This window comes from Bicyclus anynana, chromosome 12 (assembly GCF_947172395.1).
Source record: "Bicyclus anynana chromosome 12, ilBicAnyn1.1, whole genome shotgun sequence".
Lineage (NCBI taxonomy): Eukaryota > Metazoa > Arthropoda > Insecta > Lepidoptera > Nymphalidae > Bicyclus > Bicyclus anynana.
This window is the reverse complement of record NC_069094.1, coordinates 10,413,945-10,434,714: the sequence shown is the minus strand read 5'-3', so window position 1 is coordinate 10,434,714 and position 20,770 is coordinate 10,413,945. Positions and strand designations below refer to the sequence as shown.

The 20,770-nt window shown below is 35.9% G+C and overlaps 1 protein-coding gene across 4 annotated transcripts in view; it reads right to left on the bottom strand.

The window, feature by feature from the left end:
* The window catches only part of LOC112054017 (protein roadkill), an 88,089-nt gene that overhangs the window by 41,623 nt on the left and 25,696 nt on the right, over positions 1–20,770 (bottom strand). The window contains exons 1-2 of one of the 4 annotated variants that reach the window (XM_024093651.2): positions 13,559–13,804; positions 1,036–1,071 (exon numbers count right to left, since the gene is read on the bottom strand). The exons of 1 other annotated variant lie outside the window; for it this stretch is intronic. In XM_024093651.2, the coding sequence (XP_023949419.1) occupies positions 1,036–1,071; positions 13,559–13,572 (50 nt within the window). In that variant the 5' untranslated portion in view covers positions 13,573–13,804. Of the gene's footprint in view, positions 1–1,035; positions 1,072–13,558; positions 13,805–20,770 lie in introns of those variants that run through there. 2 more of the 4 variants (XM_024093654.2, XM_024093652.2) reach the window with 2 other exon arrangements.

The window sequence follows — 20,770 nt, the reverse complement described above, 5'->3', positions numbered from 1 at the left end:
TGTCTTTGAAGCTGAAAATACGTATAACGAAAGAATAAAATGGTCAGAGCTTTCATAAGTTATAAAAGCTAAAAGTATCACCCTTCGAAAGACACTATAAAATATCAAAGCTATTACTATAAAACTATAAAATAAAATACTAAGGGTCTTTAGGTAAGGGTTGTCTTGAAACTCCGGAGTAACTGGGGTCATGATAATATATTCATCATTATCAGCCTATTTTTAACCCTCAACGCGAAAAGGGGTGTTAAAACGTTTGACCTGTCTGTCTGTCTGTCTATGGCACCATAACTCCCGAACGGATGAAGCGATTTCAATTTAGTTTTTTTTTTGTATTAAAGGTGATTTATGTGCAAAGTGTTCTTAGACATGTTTGATGAAAATCGATTGAGCCATTTAAAAGTTGTGGTGGAATATCTGCAAATATACTCAAGTGGGGTCTCAAATGAAATTGCACTGAAAGAGAAGACTGATCACTTGATCGAATGTGTAATTAATAACTTCATGACCTTCGGGGTTTTTTTCAAAATTTTAAATTTTATTCACACATATCATTTTAGCTTGAAGTTTTCTCTTCAAGTATTAATGTAAAGTAAGCAATATTTATATGAAAATATTTATTTATTCGTGATCTTGAACCTTACAGAGACCAAATGTAAAGGTGAGAATTCCTTCCTTATCACACGACAATTGTTCACTGAACAGTGTGTTTTAATATTGTACAACCTTTAACCTAACTATCATAAACTAACTATTTATAAGTATAAAATTGTTTGTAATAAACAGCAGTAACTCGATTAACCGGACTAATTCAGTGTCATAAAACATTCAGAAAATCAAAATTTATAAAAAAAAAATAATATTACATACATATTACTTATCTCCCAACCTTTTCATAGTAGTTTCCAAGGTCTGAAATGCTTCCGCATGAGATTGTCAAGACTTACTCGATCACACTCGGTAATCCGGACAATCGCGAATCCGTATTGAGGTCCGGTTAATCGAGTTACTACCGATAATCAAAGTGTTACGTACTTCAACCAAGACGAGCGCGCGGTTTGCTGATTATACCTAGAAAGCAAATATGCAAATGTTATTTATTACGGCAAGATGGCCTAGGACGAAGGCTCGCAGCAAAAAGATAATCATGGGCAACGCGGAGCGAGGATAAGCTCCGAGGCGGAAGCGACGCCTCGAGGCCGAGGACGAAGCAATTCACGCACGGAACGCGAACCGTCCGAGCGGTTGAACTTTTGACCATCGGCTGCTGCTATCTGGTTCTGAGTAACTCTGGGTAACCTTATATTGGGTGGACAAATTTCATACTATTTATACAGGATGTTGTATATGTGAGTATTTCCCATAACTTCTTATATTTAAGGTGTTGATGAGTCCATTTATAGGAGCCGAACTGCATAACTTATATTTTTTAATTAATAATTTAAGTAATTCAATTAATTCCGACTATCCGTGTAACACACGCCTTTTAAAATACTTGCATTTTAAAATTTAGCTACGTCATAATTATATGGATGCGTATAAGGGACACATTTTAAGATCTATTTACAAAATATTTACTCAGAAAATATTAATTTTAGAACACATGTTCTTTGGACATTTTTAATTAATTATCGGTAAATTATATAACCAGAGTTATGGGAAATAATCTCCAGCATCCTGCATATTTGACGGGACAATTGAAAACATCACCTAAACCAGAGCAACACTTAGCAGGAATATTTCTTTACAATACGTTTTTATAAGTAGGTACTTAGGCAAGTAATATAGATAAACATACATTTATACATATTATATAAAATAAACTCGATTTAGTTAAGGACACCATTTGTATATCTAGTACAGTTTAAACGATCAAGATAGAATTTGTCGCATATATTATAGACCTAAATAGATTTTTTTCTATCGCTATAGTTTTAAACCTGAAATACGCAGCGGCACGAGATTCGCGGAAAAAGTCGTGGAAAACAGCTAATAAGTTAAATTTGTCTATAAAAAACTATTAAATATTCTACATAAAAACCAAGTTTTGTTCGTTAATCTCCCTAAAACATTGATAATTTTAAATATTATTTATGTTTACTTAAAGAAAACAAATCAATATTTTTATGGAATCTTTAGATGGTACTAAGCCCAATGCCTCAGTTAGTTTGAAACTTTGGTAAACAACTTATCTACATAAATATTATGTGGTCTATAAAAAAGAACCGTTAGTTGCCACGTAGGTCATTTACTGCAAGCTCATTTCACAGGCTCGAATAGATTCGGACCAAAAACCTTGCTCGGATTTTCGTTTATAAAATAGTTTAACAATATGTATGACATTTCCTAAAGAGCAAGTAAAGGTGCCGAGTCTTCTCGGGTACTTATTTTCATCTACAGCCTGTATCCATCAACTGCTGGACATAGGCCTTTCCGAGAGCGCACCACCACACACAATCCTCCGCCTTCATCATCCAGCCACTTCCCTTCTTGATGTCGTAGGACCATCTAGCTGGAGGGCGTCCTACACTGCGCTTGGTACGTGGTCTCAATTCCAGAACACGTCTGCCTTAGCGGCTATCTGTTCTGCGACAGATATGGCCCGTATATTAAATTACCATCAGACAAAAAAAGCTTTAATTATTTGCGAAGTAATTTGGCCAGTCTAATATAATATGTATCACTATACAGACTAAAGTTCCTTGCCTTGGTGAGAACATGGTTACAATTTAAAACATTAACCGTTACCATATAATTATATAACTATCTGTGCTAAAGACATAGTTATGTGCAAATTACGGCGTGACGTACCCACGGCGTTGGCAGTAAAATTATTTTGAAACGATTACGTAGACACTAACACGTTTTAAATACAAAGAGCGAGACTTTACGCGGTGCGATTATGCAATGCACATACGTGAGCGGGACTCGAGTACCCGTACCGGGGAACGATTCCCTTCGTATAAGATTTGCACGCTCGAAATCTGAGTATGGATACACGATGTAAAATGAACTCAATGCCTATATTATTAAAGTCGCATTTGCAACGGTAATAATTTTTATTTTAACAGCAAATTTTAGGGCAGCTAAAGTGTGGAGCAACTGTGAAAATAAGCTGTAACACAAATTAATTACGTCATCTTCATTCCGAAGTCATTTGAGAGCGAGAAAGTGTCACAGCTCACAACAAAGGCGATAAGCCGACGTAGCCACGAACGGCAACTCATGCGGTTGCGGCTCGTATGAGTAACACACGCAACCCGACAATATTTGGCAACGCAGCCATTCGAAAGCAAAAACCGTCGACGGCAACGTAGCGCCGCATAAAGACATTAATCTAACTGGGACAAATTGATTTATAACTCAAACAAGAAACTGTGCCACCTCGGCCCTACTGCAACACGTTCTGCATTGTTACGCCATGAATATGCAAACAGTTAGAGAGGACAGTGCAACGCAAACAATAAGATCGAAGTGACGTCTACGCCAATGATTCCCAAAGTGGTCCAGGTCCTCCTAGGGGTCCACGAAAGACTCGACCGAGGTCTCACGTTGGCGTGACAGAAAAATGGGGGTTTACAATTCAGAATGAGCAGAAGTCCACGAAAAATTTTCTTGTTTCAGTGGTTTATACCAACTGAGGAGTTTTCTAAAATAAATATGACAATTTGATTGGTTCCTTGCGTTCTGATTAGATGTCAAAAAGTAAAGTTAGGTAGATTTTTGTTTTGATTGGCCAACTTACTTTTTTGACATCCACTCACGGCACAATCAGCTAATTTATCAATCGATCAATTATTCAGAAAACTGTTAATTCCTAGTTGGAACTCAACCGCTACGCAAATCTTCACATTTTTTTGTTGAGTTTTAGGAAATAGTAGGGGGGTCCACCGAAACCAGCAAAATTTTCTACGTGGTTTGTGACAAAAAAAGTTTTGAGAACCTGTGGTCTACGCGGAAACGCAGCTCGTTAAGCAATTCGGTAATGAAAAGGCCGGATTCCACTGGCCTTAGGCTTTATTACCCTATGAATTACTAGATGGCTAAATCGATTGGCACAGAACCTTGACTTCGGCCTGGTTATAAACTACTCGACCCTACTTCCTCAAACATTCGCGAGGGTCGTCACTGTCAACTGTATTTAATAAATGTTTCGTTGCGTTCGGATACCGGTTATCCTCTAACTTATCTTCCTCTTCTCTTTGCGGAACAATGATATTCATATACATACTTAGCACAGACATCGGCAGCGCAGTGTACTTTCAAATGTTTATACAGCGATCATAAAACGTTTCTAAATTCAAAATAGTACATGCGTAATTAGTAAAGTTTAGATTTGAATTACAACAACAATTGATTCCATACCGTTTGACGTTAACATGACGCATGCACATAACCGCGCATTATGATTGGCTAAAACATTTTCACGAACCCCCCCCTCCCCCCGAAATTTAGATTTGGAAGGACTTTGTAACCCATTATAGTGGTTATGCGGTAAGAGTGATTAGCTATACTATACATAACACCTTTAGACGATGACGCCATGAACGGACGAATGTAGACCTTGACGGCTAAAATATACATACTATACAAATAACCTCACAACGTTGTTACATTATTAGGGGAAACCATTATTTGCGTGAACAATACTCGACGTGTAATTATTATTTAAATTACAAATACCTTACAGAATTAAACCCATACGATATCTGGTTCATTGAGAAGTTTCAAGTTAAACAATGGTTAACACAACTCGCGTTCAAAGGTCAGCTCTGTATAAAAAAAACCGGCGGTTAATAAAATATTTATTATAGTAGGGGAACCCGGGATGCTAAATTTGCAGTTACTCGAGCGTCATTGAGACCGATTACATTTGGTAGATTAAATTATAGGAAGAATAAATGGTTATTTACTTTTTCCGCTTTTAGCGGTGGAAAAAAAGCTACAGACTTTAAAAACAATTTTTATTACTTTGGCTTACTGAAATTGTAAGAAAATTTTAGCGATTAATTAGGAGATTATTTCCTTAAAAATAAGTAAAAAATTAATCGCACTCGTACCTCGAGCACTAAAATGTAAGGGTTTAATTTTGTAACTTTGAAACCTTTCCATTCCATTACGTTACGCTCAAATCGTCAGATTTTCGAAATGTGCAGTTTTTAGCTATCAACTCACCTACCTTATCTTAATCTGACGTGCTGGTTGAGTATTTATGAAGTTAGTTAGTTAGTTTAGTGTAAGGTATAGTCCCTTATGTTTATCTGCCGCGCTCGAGTAACTGCAAAAATCCCCTCTTCGGCTCCTCTACTATTAGCCCTGACATCACAGATCGTTGTGGGTGTGTGTCTTGTACTCAAAAGGCGCACATAATTTATGTGTGTGTATGTCAAGCTGTAATCGGCACTAGTGGCGGCATCGAGAACGCGACCCGGTTCGCCGATCGAGAAAGCATCTACGAAACTCGGTTGAGGCCGCACACTACGGCTTATGCTTATACCACTTGGAAATCTTCGAATTTTTTTTTTATTCGCTCATACGCCTTCACTACAAGTAGGTAGATACTCATTCTGTGGTGCATTAATCAATCTAGGCTAAACACACAATTAACTACAGCATAATCATCATTTATCTACTTTATGTCTACAGATTTAGTTCAATCTAAAGATTTCTCGACTATTGACTGAATAAGAACGTTTATGAAAACACCAAAAAATGTTTATTGCCTAGCATTGATTTGTTTAAATTTCACGGCCACCGTTATGGTAGCATTTTGCCTTGACGGTGAGCCAAGATTTAGTTTCCATTATTAAACTGATTTATATTTATATGCCATACAATAACATGGTAAATCTTTGGATATTTTTACTATTTTATCATTTTAACTATACATTAATTATACATCGCTTAGATTAACATTAACTGAACGAATTCTACTGACGTTTTTATCAATTACTTTGCTTTTGCAAATGATATCTAACAAAAATGGAATTCATCATTAAATACCTGCTGTCATTTATTTGGTTCTTTAGTTTTAAGGTTAATAGCGTTGGAAATTTTTATTCACGTACTTCCACAGGTTTATAAATATACTAGTCGTATAGAGAAATCAAAATCTTTATTCATTAAAATTCAAATATTTTAGCTGGTGGGAGGCTTCGGCCGTGGCTAGTTACCACCCTACCGGCAAAGACGTACCGCCAAGCGATTTAGCGTTCCGGTACGATGCCGTGTAGAAACCGAAAGGGGTGTGGATTTTCATCCTTCACCGATCAAGTTAGCCCGCTTCCATCGTTGACTGCATCATCACTTACCATCAGGTGAGATTGTAGTCAAGGGCTAACTTGTAAAGAATATATAAAAAAAAAAATAACATTGACTTACTTGAAGAATCTATGGTGCATGAGTACATCAAACTAATTTAAAAGTATTAAGGCCGTCCGTGCGATGCCAGGGCGGCCGGCTTGTACATTTTTATTAATTTTATACGCGACCTCTGTTACAGGATTAAACCAATGCTACGCGGCGTACTTCAGTGGCGAACCTCGAAATCTATCGAGGTTTTATAATGGGCACTTCCGTATTCTACGCGCTAAAGTTATCTTTTAAATCAACGGGCGATCCGTTGGTAATCAATTCAAAACATAATTCTCAAGCATATATAGTACCAGTTTTTACATAATATATCCTTAACATTGAACCGTACAACCGTTATTCTTTTTGTTACATCAAAACAACCGTGCTTATCTTAAATTGTTATACAATTATTCCAAAATTTAAAATAATACTCGTAATATAGGTTTAATTTTACTCCATTAATAAGTTAAGTTATTAACTTTACCAATTAAATTCCAAACCCATTTTAATTTTAGTAATTTAAAAAAGATATTTGTTAACTTGAAAGTTAAAACTAAAACCTTAATAGTAATTAAGTGTTTTAAACGCATGTTGAATTAGTCCCACGACAAACAGCACATAATAAATTGGCTTAAAGAGAAAATTACTTTTAAGTCTGATAATTCAAATAAATGGTTTTAGTTTAAGGTATTATTAATTCAAAGCTTTTGATAAAAACACGCATAAGTAATTTTCATAGCAACATTTTTAAATGGGGCATCGGAATCGATTCAGATATAGGTAAGTAAGTACTCAAATAAAGTACACGCGTGTATAAGATTCCCAAGGTTTTTGGAAGTCGGTTAAATATAAAAAATAACAGTAACTGTATCGTAGATAGTGTCTTTATCAAGCCGATACTCGCAATTGCCTAGTTAGTACACGGCAACAAAAACGGGGTCAATTTTGACATCGTAATGCATTTGACCTACATGACAAATGAGTGACGTAGAAAAAAAATTGGGTAAAGTGCTATTCATGAGCATTTGTAGGCTCACTAAGTAGCCTCTTTATTAGATGATATCAGCTACATTCACATTGTGTGGACTAGAGAAGAGCGCATAGTTAAGTGAGGAAACGGTCTTAAATTGTATAGATGATTGGCGAAGTTAGTCAACGTTTTTTTTATGTCACAGATTCGCGTTGATCACTTTATGGTAAATGGTATAATATGAAACGTTCTTTCATAGAAGAGATAAACTGAAACTTAAGATTTAGGAAACACAGGGTCTAGGGCAGACTTAATAATAAAATCAACATTGTCAATCGATGGTCGTCCACTGCTGGACATAAAACTTGACCCGATAATAAAATACGAGTAGCTTGAGATAACAATGAAATATAACGATATAAAGCCCCTGTCCTTAATTAATTAGTACAAATAAGTCAATTTCTTGTACCAATTGTACTCACTTAGTTTTAATTTCTAAGCTAGGAAGTTCTAATCTAAAGCTACAAATTAATTCTAACAATAATAACACTAACGTATACAGACTAGCAAAACTTCACGGTTATACCCGAGTGTATACAATGTTTCCTCTTTAAAATATTAGTGTATATATAATAGATAGAAGATAATAATAAAATAATATTTCATTAAAACAACTAATGCGGCCAGTGTCGGTTTCGGGTCACACTATACGCGGTAAGGGGCACAAGGTAAAAGATGGTACATTGAAAGCGGCCTTAAGCCCAATAGCGAGCTGCGACCGTGTCGCTTCCTATTGGCGTGGAGGCGACAATGCCGGCACTGCCTCCGACTGCTCTGCTGCGAAGGTGACAGAATCGCAAAGGTCGATCACCACTTGATTTTAGTTCCAGCCCCTGTATTCTGTGTCACGCTGTGACAACGTTCGTTCCCATGGTAACTTCGTTGTTAGTGACATTTTAATTTTGACATCCTCTAAACAAAAAGTTCAAATGTTTAAAATTTTCTATTTCTAATGTAATCTTTGCATTATGTCACTTTCGCGAATCTAAACTGAACCATAAATTATTCAAAATCCAAGTTTGGACATTGAAATTTATTTATAAAACGCACGATACGACCTCAACAATAACAACTTTTCTTTATCGAAGTGGGGATTGCGGCCGACATTCTAATAAAAATTCAGTGAATGATGTGCGTTAATTGCGTTGCTATTTTTATTTCATATCTCACCCGAGATATGAACTTTGAATATGAAATCTTGAAATTGTTCAGAAGTGGGATTTTCTCACCAGACATCCCATGAATGTGTCTAGTATGTATTATTACCCTCGCGTTAGTGTTATGCGTTTTACAATATCTAATCAAAAATTATCTACTCAAATTTTACAAGAAATTTTGTATAGTACTTTCTTGTAAACGAGAGCTACTGCGGCCATGAAAACACAATTAATTATGTTTCCGGAATAAGTAGGTATGATGTGAGTGTGACTTTTGTTTAACATCGATACACCTGTTTCTTTTTCTGTTTAAATTTTTGTCTGTCTTAATTAATTTTTAGGTAAATTTTACAACGGTATTTTACTATGAAACAGAAATATGAAGCAAATCATCGATCATAAAATTTGGTTCTACGATTGCGACGACGTTATTATACATAGGTAAAACATTAATATACAAATACTAGCTTGTAGTTAAGTTCTATCTACAAACACCAAATGAAAATACTATTAGCATCAATGTTTTAAGATCACCGAACCATAAATCGGTAGGCAGTGACCCCAAAATCACTAAACAAGAGTAAGGGAGGGAAACACAAACGTTCGAGTTTTACGGGTCAATCGGCACCGCGAGCGGGTTTAGGGCCAACGGGGGAGGACCCTGACACAGATCCCGAAGCGTCAGCGGAGCGCCGCGGAGGCCTCGAGATTCGGTTGTTATAATATCATCGATTCTTCGAAGCACAATTTCGTGTTTCGCTCAAAATGGGTCACCACGCCTCTTCGTGAGCACAGAGTGCGTCGCGATGTCCCCGTCCTGAATTGCCACCTCGGCAAATTAACGTGCCACAGAACCATGTTCCAAATCGACTAATCGGTCATTTGCTACTTTCGAGACAGTTATTTGAACATACGTGTATTCGTCAAACCCCAATTACTTTCAGTCGGCTTTGTGTACCGAGTTTAAAATATACAAGTACATTATATTGTTTTCATTTACTTAGATATGCACATGCAATACATACGAAAACGATAAGCATTACAAACTCGTTCCATTTAGACATATTTTGAAAAGCATGTCTGTTTAAAATTTAAATCATATTTAAAAATGCATTGAGAAATAAACAAGTAGGTACAGCTAAAATACCTTAGTTAAAATGTAAACTCAGAAAACAAAGAGGTTCTTGTATTATTATTAATAAATGGTTTAACTCGCATTAACATGGACATAACACGGTTATAGCATAATCTAAAAATTAGGCATTTGCGACTAGGGAGTGTCCCACTACAGATGATTTATGATAAAGATTGTACAGCACTGGCAACGTTAGACGGAAACCATGACATTTACTAACAGTTACACAATGAATACGTTAAGGTTTCAAATAATAGAGCAATACAAATAATAGAACTCGATACAACATACACTATCCTCGTAAATCAAACGTACAAAAAGCAACAATGTCGGTTGTTGGTTCAACAGCTTTTGACTCTTGGAAACATTTAAATTAGTTGCTATAATATATTGAAAACTACACCTAAATTGAAATATAAAATACATGTACTATTGTTAATTATAAAATTTATAACTATTTCATCGCAGAGACTGACGTAGAAAACGAACGTACAAACAATGTATTGTGAAATCAAGACAATCAAGAAAGAAAGGCGCAATGCATCGAGCCGAAGATATGAGACGAAGACAACTTTCCATCGGTAGGTATATGCAAAATTTCACAAATTTTCGATTTTATATTACATATATGTACATATCTACTTATCTACCTACTATATGCATACATTAAGCTTTGAACGGCATTGTCAAACGCAAGACTATGTTCCATAAATTAAAGCACATAAGATACAGTGTAACATTTTAAATATGCCTCGAAGTTGTTTTCAAAAGATAAATTATAGAAAGTTTGAAATAAATCATCGTAGAATTCCTTACAGAAAGTCATGAACGAATACGGTTCGGTTGAAAAATATAGTAAGTACTCCACAGCAACAATAAACGGTTAATGTTTTCTCATTCTACTCTCCCCTTGTATATGAGTAAACAATATCAGCACTCGAAGATAAATTTGCTTCATTTTAATCAGACTGAAGCAGTGAGCAGTGACACGTATAAAATTTTTTGCTAGTCATTTGCTATGACTATTCTTTTAGAATATAATAAAAATGTAGAAAAAATACTAAACTATAACCCGCATAAATGTTAATAAAAGCTGCGATTGATGGATCTATATATGAATCTCAGTTATAAATCAAATGGCACTACTAATTTACGATTTAAATAATCTCATATTATAATCTCCCATTTAAAACTTAGAAAATTTAATGCAAGTTGTTTCGAAAGCAAAACGTATACAGTTTCCCAATAATGATTATGTAAGAATATCCAAGCCTGAACTATCTAGTTTCTTAACAGGAGAAAAGAATGGTCCTGATTATTGTGAACGTGGTTCAACGGGCCCTTTTGCGTCAAATCAAACCTACTCTTGCGACATAAACTTACGGAACTTATTCCTACACAATCAAGTTGCAAGTAAACACGCCCTGAGCTAAATTCTCAACATTTCAATACAAAGTTTATATTATTTAGACATATAATCTAAGAGTATATAAAATAGAAACGAGATTAACTGTGTATTATTACAAAATTTCATGTTGGTTGTCAATTCTAATGGACGACCAATTTTATTGGATTTTAATACAGATGTAGGATTGGACCTCGAAAAAGGGTATATTGTAAAGGTATAACTTGAAGAGAGTGGTAACAGAAGAAAATTAATTGTACAACTGAGCTGATAAAAAATGCTGCTAGCAACATATTTAATATACAAAACGAAATTATAATGCTTATTCAGATGCCATACCTACATATAATAAATCAATAGAGACTACTAGTAAGGTGTCACAATCGGACTTCTTTGTACATACATACCTACATTCTGAATTTAAACTAAACTAAACATATTTGAAAGTTAGTTAAAAGTGCATTGAAAAATAATATGTTAATTTCCGAGTTTACGTACTAATTAAGTCTTTACGGGAAGTAGTTGAAAATATAAAGTTAGTGAGTGACCTAGCGGGGCAACTTACGAAGTAAAGAGAGCTAAGAAAGCTCTTTAAAAGCAGCGAAGCTTTTTAAATTAAAACGGCGAAGTGAAACAGTGCCGTTATACAAAATATTTCTTATTTCAATTGACTTTAAAGGCGACTATAAACTACAAAGAATGGCAACACAATAATGTACCTTTTGTTTGAAATTAAATGTTTATGTACATTCAATATTCAAATTCATGCTCGAAGTTATTTTATATTGAAGATATTATAAGTGGTATTTACAAGTACATTGTCTCCTTTGGATGAGCAAGTCCTGCGTCTTTAGAGTAACCTCCGAGACGCAAGGTTATTGACCTCGGGAAGCGCATCCCGCAAATCCTTATCTTTTGCCGACGCCGATATACGTACAGGTACAATAGTCAGAGCATGTAAGATCGTTTAGTTTACATAGTATGTGATATTTTATCTAAAAATGATTAAACTATCAAAACCGCACTAAATAAATAAACGAAAAAAATAATAAAAAGAAAAATGTTTGTAGTCAAAGCAAACTTTAAAAATAAACTATCGGCTATTGAAGATGAAATGTGAATGTGTGATGTGAAATTTTAACAATATTTTTCGTAAAACAAGACTTATTATCTATCAACTGAATTGATATCCCCATTGTTCTTCTTTCAAATCGGTGCAAAATAAGTTAATAGATAATAGAAATCAGACGTTTAAATAATAATAAAGTGAAAAATGGTTGTTTTGTATTAGCTTGTGTCACTTACATAGAAATGATAGATAGTGTAACTATGTAAATGGAAAATCAGGTTATCTCGTACGTTACCATAAACACTGTGTGAGCACTAACCGTGTCTATACATTTACAAAATTACATTTACTTTATGAGAATATTTCGCATCAAACATTTAAAGTTTTCAAAATTTAAAAGCGAATCACGACAGCGAGGAAGGTCAAACAGGCCTCTTTGTAAAGGACCAAAAAGGTTTTAAATTTAGGTTCACAACAAAAAGAAGTCCAAAAAAAACATACGGGAGCGAGTCAGTTTCCGACCCGTTTTGTTACCTGCTTGAAAGACAAACGCGAACAAGTATTCGTCCTTTGGATTTATATTTACAAATCAAACCAGCAAGTAAATATAAGTAATGTACAGGTATCGGAAAACAAAGAATTTCAAATAATAGAAAATAATTTCAGACATTAAGATTTATCCTATGAAGACTAGGAAACAATAACAATGACTAGGAAGCTGAATTTAATATCTTCTTACCGAAAAAGGTTACAAATTTTGGGAAACAAGACAAGAGTTTTGAACGAAGCGCCTAAATATGACCAAATTTTGAAAGTAGAACACGTTAGTACACAATGAGTATACAACAGGCTGTGGGGTTCTCTTTTTAGGGTAAACGTAAACGAGGGTGCGGATGGAAACATCGCCATCGCATTAACGGTCTCGCAGGGGGCTTTTGGGGGAAACTCAACCGATATACATAAATTAAATTCAGTTAAAACACGAGACAATTGACAGTTCGTCGGTTTCCACACAGTCACCTATTAAACAGCGGTTAATGATAATGCCCGCCGTAAAAGTGACTCGATTTCTATGTCGCTCCCTCTACCTGCTCGACGATCAGCTTACACAACAAAGAAAGTTATAATGCGTGCGAGTAAAGTAACTTTCGCTATTTGTAGCGATGCTTCAGTTCCTATTGATATTATTATTAGTGAACATAATTATACAGCTAAAACTAAAACGGACTTAATACATAGCAAAGTTAATAAAGCTAAAATACGGCAAGTATGTGTAATTAAAACTAATGATGTTGTGCAAAAATCGTATTAACACTAATAAAATAATTATATTATACATCAACAATAATGATTATCACAGTAAAAACAAACTAGTTCCGCGTTGACACTAGCAACCGAAATAGCTCACCTCGCTAAGGCCATGATTTGCTCGTATAATCCAACTTTCCAAACTAAAGGCACCACTTCGTCAACACAAAAATCACCAGGAAGATAAGATGTAGTGGGTAAAATCCACTAAAGTACGAACTGGTGTATGAGACTACGAGTGTGTATTGCGTTTGACAGTTTCACTTCATCACATGGTCGGTGAGCCGCGCGAGCCACCGTAACGGACGTTCGGCGCGGTGCACCAGTGAGGGGCGACTGGTCGAGAGTCGGCGCGCCGCGGGGAGTCGCCTCGCTCGTCGCTTTAACGCTTGTTCACACTAGTAGATAAGTCGCGCGGTTTTCGTCACTGAGACGTGTCTCAGGTCGCCTACATAGTCACGTCTATAAACCAATCAAAGTTACTAGACCAAAAATCGCAGATCTAAGATCTACCAATAAAAGATCACTTGGTGAATACACGCGGGCACCTGGTTTGGTAAACTGACAATTCACCTCGTACTATGGATACTAAATGAGTCAAACAACGGTATTTTTAGATTAAAGAAACAAGAGGAAGCTCAGGAACTGTTTGCTCTCGTACCTCATTTACCCTTCTACTAGGACTGCTACCAGACATTTAATCCCTACATTGTCTATGTATGTCCATTGCACGTGTACTGAGGTTTGATTCGTCTTTCATTTTACGCACTGCAAAGCTACTTTTGATTAATTAAATAAAATGACTAATTTTGATTGCAAGCCTCACACTAGGTCCACTGTAAAGGGGCCGCACTCATCACTGAGAGGTCGTGGTTTGTTCCCCGCCCGCTGGACCATTGTTTTACCCACTCTTAACAAAGTCTTTTTCGACAAATTGGAGGAGGACAGAAATATTGGTCATACTTAAAAGACATGGCAAATATTATTTACAAAAATATTAATAGAAATCGCGCAGCATGGTCTGCTAGTGTGTGCTAGGCTTTAGAGCTCCTCTCGCGCGAGACGCGGGCTGCGAGGGCGGACCGCGGAGCGCCTTCCGCCTGGCACCCGGGACAGCTGCGCGGACCCTTTCTCTGCCCCGACTCCGGTGAAAGCTTATGTATCATTAGAGTGCTCTTCAGTGGCCGGTATTATTGCATCGAGAAGCGCACGTAACACGCTATTAACCAAATATAGGTGGCTTATGTAAATAAGTAAATGATACACCTTGTAAGACAATGAAAATGTGATAATTATCTTGCAAGCTACGACTTCGTACCGCTTGATATAGCCTTTATTGACCTTTTTAGGGAAAATTAATAAAATATTCAAGCCGTTTTTTGAGTTTTAATGAGAGTAATGAACAGAAATTTATTGTAAGTATATAAAAGAAAATAAGCACAGCCTATTTTTACAGTAATCACTTTAGGAGATATTTCAGTTTAGGAGATATTTAGAGATAGAAAGCAAGAGTATTTACTAAATTTTTTTTTCTATTTTGATATTAATATTTCGATGTAATTCTAATGGATTTATTGAATCATTAATTTATCATACAATTCAATCATTCTATCGGCTCTTCGAAGGTTGGGGTCCCAAGGTGCTGGAATGGCGACCCTACACTAGAAAGCATTGTTGGTCGACTGGTGACATCAAGCGAGTCGCAGGGGTTTGCTGGATACAGGTGGCTCAAGAGTCATGTTTGGAAGTCCCTAAAAAAGGCCTATGTCCTGCAATGAACGTTCATCGGCTGATATGATGATGATGATGATTATGATGATAATAAATCATTCTATAAACATCTGTAGTAGGTATATCGATACACGTACATTTTTAAGGAGCATAGCAAAAGCTGTGATTTATTTATTACTGCGGTTCGATGATATAAAGTAGAGACATTTGAATAAAGACATGTTTTATTTATCTAAAGAACAACATTAACGTGTTATAGTGCGAACGCTGAGCGCTGTATAGAAAGTAATGTGAAAATGAATCAAACGTAAGCCAAGATTTCGCGCAAATTCTTCTCTCCGAGACGATGCGACGTACATTTTTACAGAGTCCAATGGCTTTGCGTTCTTTATTTGCAATGTGTCTAAAATCGGATATAACATTGGGTGCTCTTTATCATAAAAACAATATTGTAATTTTTTTTCATACTCTAATATAATTGTTTTCAATGTTTTTAATTGTTAACAATCCATACTTCTATACTAAATAATATAAAGAGGTAAAGTTTGGGAGGTTGTAAGGTGTTTCTAGATTTCCTGAACCGATTTCGAAAATTCTATTACCAATACAAAGCCACGTTATAATAATTTAATCCTCGCGGACATCCGAGACCATTGTTCGTCAGACGATGACTCACCAAGGTGGTCACGATCCTCAGTCATGAAGGACTGACTGGAGAGAAAGACATATTGAAATTAAACTTAACCATAGGTTAACATAAACCACAGTTAGTTTGAATTGAATATTGTAGGTACATTCAAACAAAGAATTACCTGAAAATGTTTAGGAGTGAAACATATTTAGAGGGTATTTGATGGGATAGCTGCTGGAAGTAGTCAGATTTTCATCTATTCATTATAATATTATATGTACTAATTTTAGCACTGTGTTTAACCTTAACCATGCGAATGTAAATCTTCTGCTTAAATAGCTCAAGTTTGCACCTTAGCAGAAATAAGCTAGGTAGGACATCGTTATTATGCTTAAATAGAGTTTCGAAGTATTATATTCTCTCTCTCTCTCTCTTAAGGTATAGATTTATCTTAGTTACAAGATTTTACAAATTTGAAATAACTAGAGGACGTCTGTTTCAAATTTGTAAAAAAAAAGAGAAATTTAGCTTTTAACACCGCTGAAACTAAGGATGTTTACGGGATAAAAACCACAATTCTTTCTCCTTTCTAAATTTTTGCGTGAAAAAATAACAAACTTTCGCGTTTACAATATTAGTGGGATATGGTGTTGGTAATTATAACATCTAGTCTAGGTATAAAATATTCGTCAGAATACATAAAGCTAGCCACCCACCATCCAATAAGCTGCAGCGCTAACGGCTGGACATCCGATAAAACTGATCGTGTTTTGGTCGCGATCTGAATGATGTCATGCACATCACGACCAACACACGATCAATTTTATCGCATGTCCTACCGTTAGCGTTGCAGGCACATGAACTTATTGGATGGTGAGTGGCTAGCATTAACCAATGGCACCGTCGATATAACTTATCAACCAAAATCACGATAAAAACTACTCGATTAGTAAATACTTTTTGCAATGTTCCTTTACATAATGGCACCTATTTATTTATGTAACTAAACTTTTACACTATTCTCTCTACGCTTTACTTAGCGCCAATTTTACAATCTAAGCAAAAACTGTGAACTGTAACTAAACCATACAAAAACTGTATTATAATATAGCGTTGCCTGTTACTTGTAATTTCACCAGAAACTATTATCACTAGCGAACGTCCGCAACATCGTCTTATATCACGATTTTAATATATTTTTTTTATTCTTTACAAGTTAGCCCTTGACTACAATCACCTGATGGTAAGTGATGATGCAACCTAAGATGGAAGCAAGCTAACTTGTTAGGATGGTAGGAGGTAGGATGAAATCCACACCCCTTTCGGTTTCTACACGACACCTTACCAGAACGCTAAATCGCTTGGCGGGATGTCTTTGTCGGTAGGATGGTAACTAGCCACGGCCGAAGCCTCCCACCAAACAGATAAACTGCTAAAAGTAACCAAATAATACAATTTAAGAGCACAACTTATTTGGCTTAATACAGCCTCCAAAGCAATCATCATAATCATCAACATTAACAGCCGATGGACGTCCACTGCTGGACATAAGCCTCTTTGCATGGACTTCCAAACAAAACGGTCTCGCCAGCATCCAGCGGCTCCTTGAAATCCGCTTGATGTGATTTCTTAATTCTCTGCGTGTGAGAAGTCTGCCAATCCGCATTGGGTCAGCGTGGAGGACTATTGGTCTAACCCCTCTCATTCTGAGAGGAGACTCGAGCTCAGCAGTGAGCCGTATATGGGTTAATAACGAGGGAGATAAGACCGTAAATGTATGTATCTCTAAAGGCATCTCCTGTAAGACTTGGTGCTCCACTTACTGGGACGTTGAGACCGATGACTTCATGGAGATTAGTGGGTTAAGTCATATCATTATTGACTTCTTAACCGTGGTTGGATTACCGGTCCCTCTATGAAGAGTATCGAATATCTTATCTTCGTTGTAGATGCTGAGCTGTGTATGGTTGAATGTGTAGAAAGGCACTGTTTGTAGTTTTGTCGGCGTTCGGGTCTTAAACATTCTTGAAGTGTCCAAAGGGGTTCTAAGGGGTTTTTTGTTTTGAGGGTGTCTAAACCAGCCATAATTACTAGTTGATTGTTGTGTGTGGTGGCAACTTTCTCAAAATTTTGGCGTTCAAAAACTTCATCAAGCTGTGAAAACCCACAAATAATAAATACGGAGTAACCAAAAAAGTAACAGATTATATTAAATATTTGGTTACTCAATTGTTTCAGCTCCACCTAAATTTTTGATAATTTGTTTCAATGTACAGACGCCCGGTTTTTACTCTGTTATTATAGTATAGATTTTAAGAGCGACAGCAACTGCCATAGATTCACTCGCGCACACTTTCCACGATTAACTTTCTTATTTACTATTCGACTTGACCTTACCTTTCTATAACATTCACTTTAAATACAGGTAAATTTTAGATATTAATTCGCCTGTCAAAACCTTTACCTTTTCATCACTGACACCAAAAACATTGAAAAAAAATCACGTTTCTCATTAAATTATTTTTACCTATCCAACACATTCATACAGTCAGTCAGTACTTGTGTATAACTTGGCAAATTCGTTCGTAACACTCCCGATGATCTGCGGGGGCCGGGAGTCGGGTTGCGATGACAGATAAACCCACAACTTATGCACCCTACTTCGAGCCTCTGCCCCGCGCGCACGACTTTACACCCGCGTAGTTTTTCTCTCCCCGTCGCCCGCATATCATGGGAGTGTCATCAACGAACTTGCCAAGCTATTGTGTCGTTATGACGCGTTGAAAAGTGCCTTAAAAGACATCTTGCTTTCATTCACAGACAAAGAAAAAATAATAATAATAATAGGGGTGATGACAGTTTTTTAAATCGTACTCGTATATAAATTAGGAGTATGCTAATAGTAAAGCAATTTTGTAAAAGTTACAGGATATCTGCGACCATTACTTTCGGAGCTACAGGGATTTAAATGGTCAGATTTGCGGCAATGCCACGAATCCCTCAAAAACGACCCATACAAAATGGCTCGAATCAATGACGTCGTTGATTTGCTGATCGTTAGATTTGTATGGCGTTCAAACAAAATAACAAATATCTTTGTTATTTGTTCATGTATTGAAAAATGTCCCGATTAATGTAAGGAAGCTAAAAATGCATGAATTTTCATCTAATTACGATAAAAGTTTTATAATCTCATTTATTTTGAAAACATCCGGCCAATATTTGTTTTTTTACATATTAATTAGTTAATATTGATTTTATTTACCCGAATTTCTCATAAAAATCAATATATTCAAACCTAGCCATCATCCCCATTAATAAATTAAGAGGGTTCATATTGTTTCCAAATACGACTACTTACTCCTTCAATTGTGTGAAAAGCTTGTACCTACTGAGCACAACAATAGTGTAACGGGGGTTGGGGATTTAACCTAGAACAAAATAGAAACAACCCCTCGGATTTAAGCGCAAGGCGTGTACAGTACAATAACACATTAAGCTTTTTACTTTGTACCGCGATACTGAAGGTAAAATATAAAAAAAAATTGTAATTGGATTTTTATTTTGTACTAGCTAACCGGCAAACGTCTATCATATAGATTAAAGATTTATTTCATATAAATATACTAAAATCGCGATTTAATACTGGGTGTTTAAGTAGAAGGCTGAAAACACTTTACTATAATAATACCAACTATACTTACCTACTATAAAAATGCTATTCACTAAATAAATTAATAACAACCAAAAAAAAAATTATGAAAATCGAACTGTTCCAAAGGCAGTATTTATTTATACACTAACAAACGCCACGCGGTTTCACCCGCGTAATTCCCGCTGCCGTAGGAATGCGGGGATAAAATATGACCAGGGGGTAGTGTAGCTTCTCAACAATGGAAGAATTTTTCAAATCGGTTCAGTAGTTTCGGAGCCTATTCAATGCAAACAAATCTTTCCTCTTATAGAACGTAGAAGTATAGATTAGAATACCAAACTTTTCAGGCAATCTCCTTCTACACAATAAGAATACACATCCAACACATAAAGGATACTCATACACCATACGGTTAATAGGTTTGGTGCTTTTAGAGAGCTTTCACGTAGCAATCGAGAGAACTGGAAAGTTACTCGTAGCGGAAATCGAATTACGTTGGAGATGGTGTATCGATCAATATGATTTTCGCGCATCTGTTTCCGGGTAACACGATGAATATTAGGCATTTTAAAACTATAATCTCTCTCTATCTCTCTAATATACCTGTACTAATATTATACAGGGTGTATTTCCCATAACTGTGGGGTTATTTATTCTTTACCGAAATTAATTAATTAAAAATGTTCAAGGAACAAGTGCTCTAAAATTAATATTTTCGGAGTAAATAATATTTCTTTTGTAAATAGATCTGAAAATGTGTCCCTTAAACGCATCTTTATAATTATGACGTAGCCAAGTTTTTATAATGCAAGGATAGATAAAGGCGTGTGTTTTACAGGGATAGTCGAATTTATTTGAATTACTTTGTATAAAAACATGAAAAAAAAATATTTTTTAGTAAAAAAGTTCGGCTCCTATAAGTGGACTCGCAAAAACCTTGAAGTTAGAGGAACCTGGCACCCTGTAGAGGTAAAGTTATCCACTTGTCTATAGGTACAGTCAGTCCACCTAGTGGGGGGTCGACCAACACTGCGCTTACTAGGGCGGGGTCGTCATTCCAGCACCTTGGGACCCCAACGTCCATCGGATTTCATTGTATTTAATTTTTCAAAATTAATGGCTGACGATTTTTTTTTATTATGTTACAAACCACAGAATAAATAATAAAAAATATATTTGTATACTTCTATTTTAAGACCACCGAGATTATATTATTACCCAGACATCGAAGAATCCTAATAAGTCTTGGATCGAACCTGAGAAACCTTTTTAAGTCGAAAGCTAATTCACCTCTA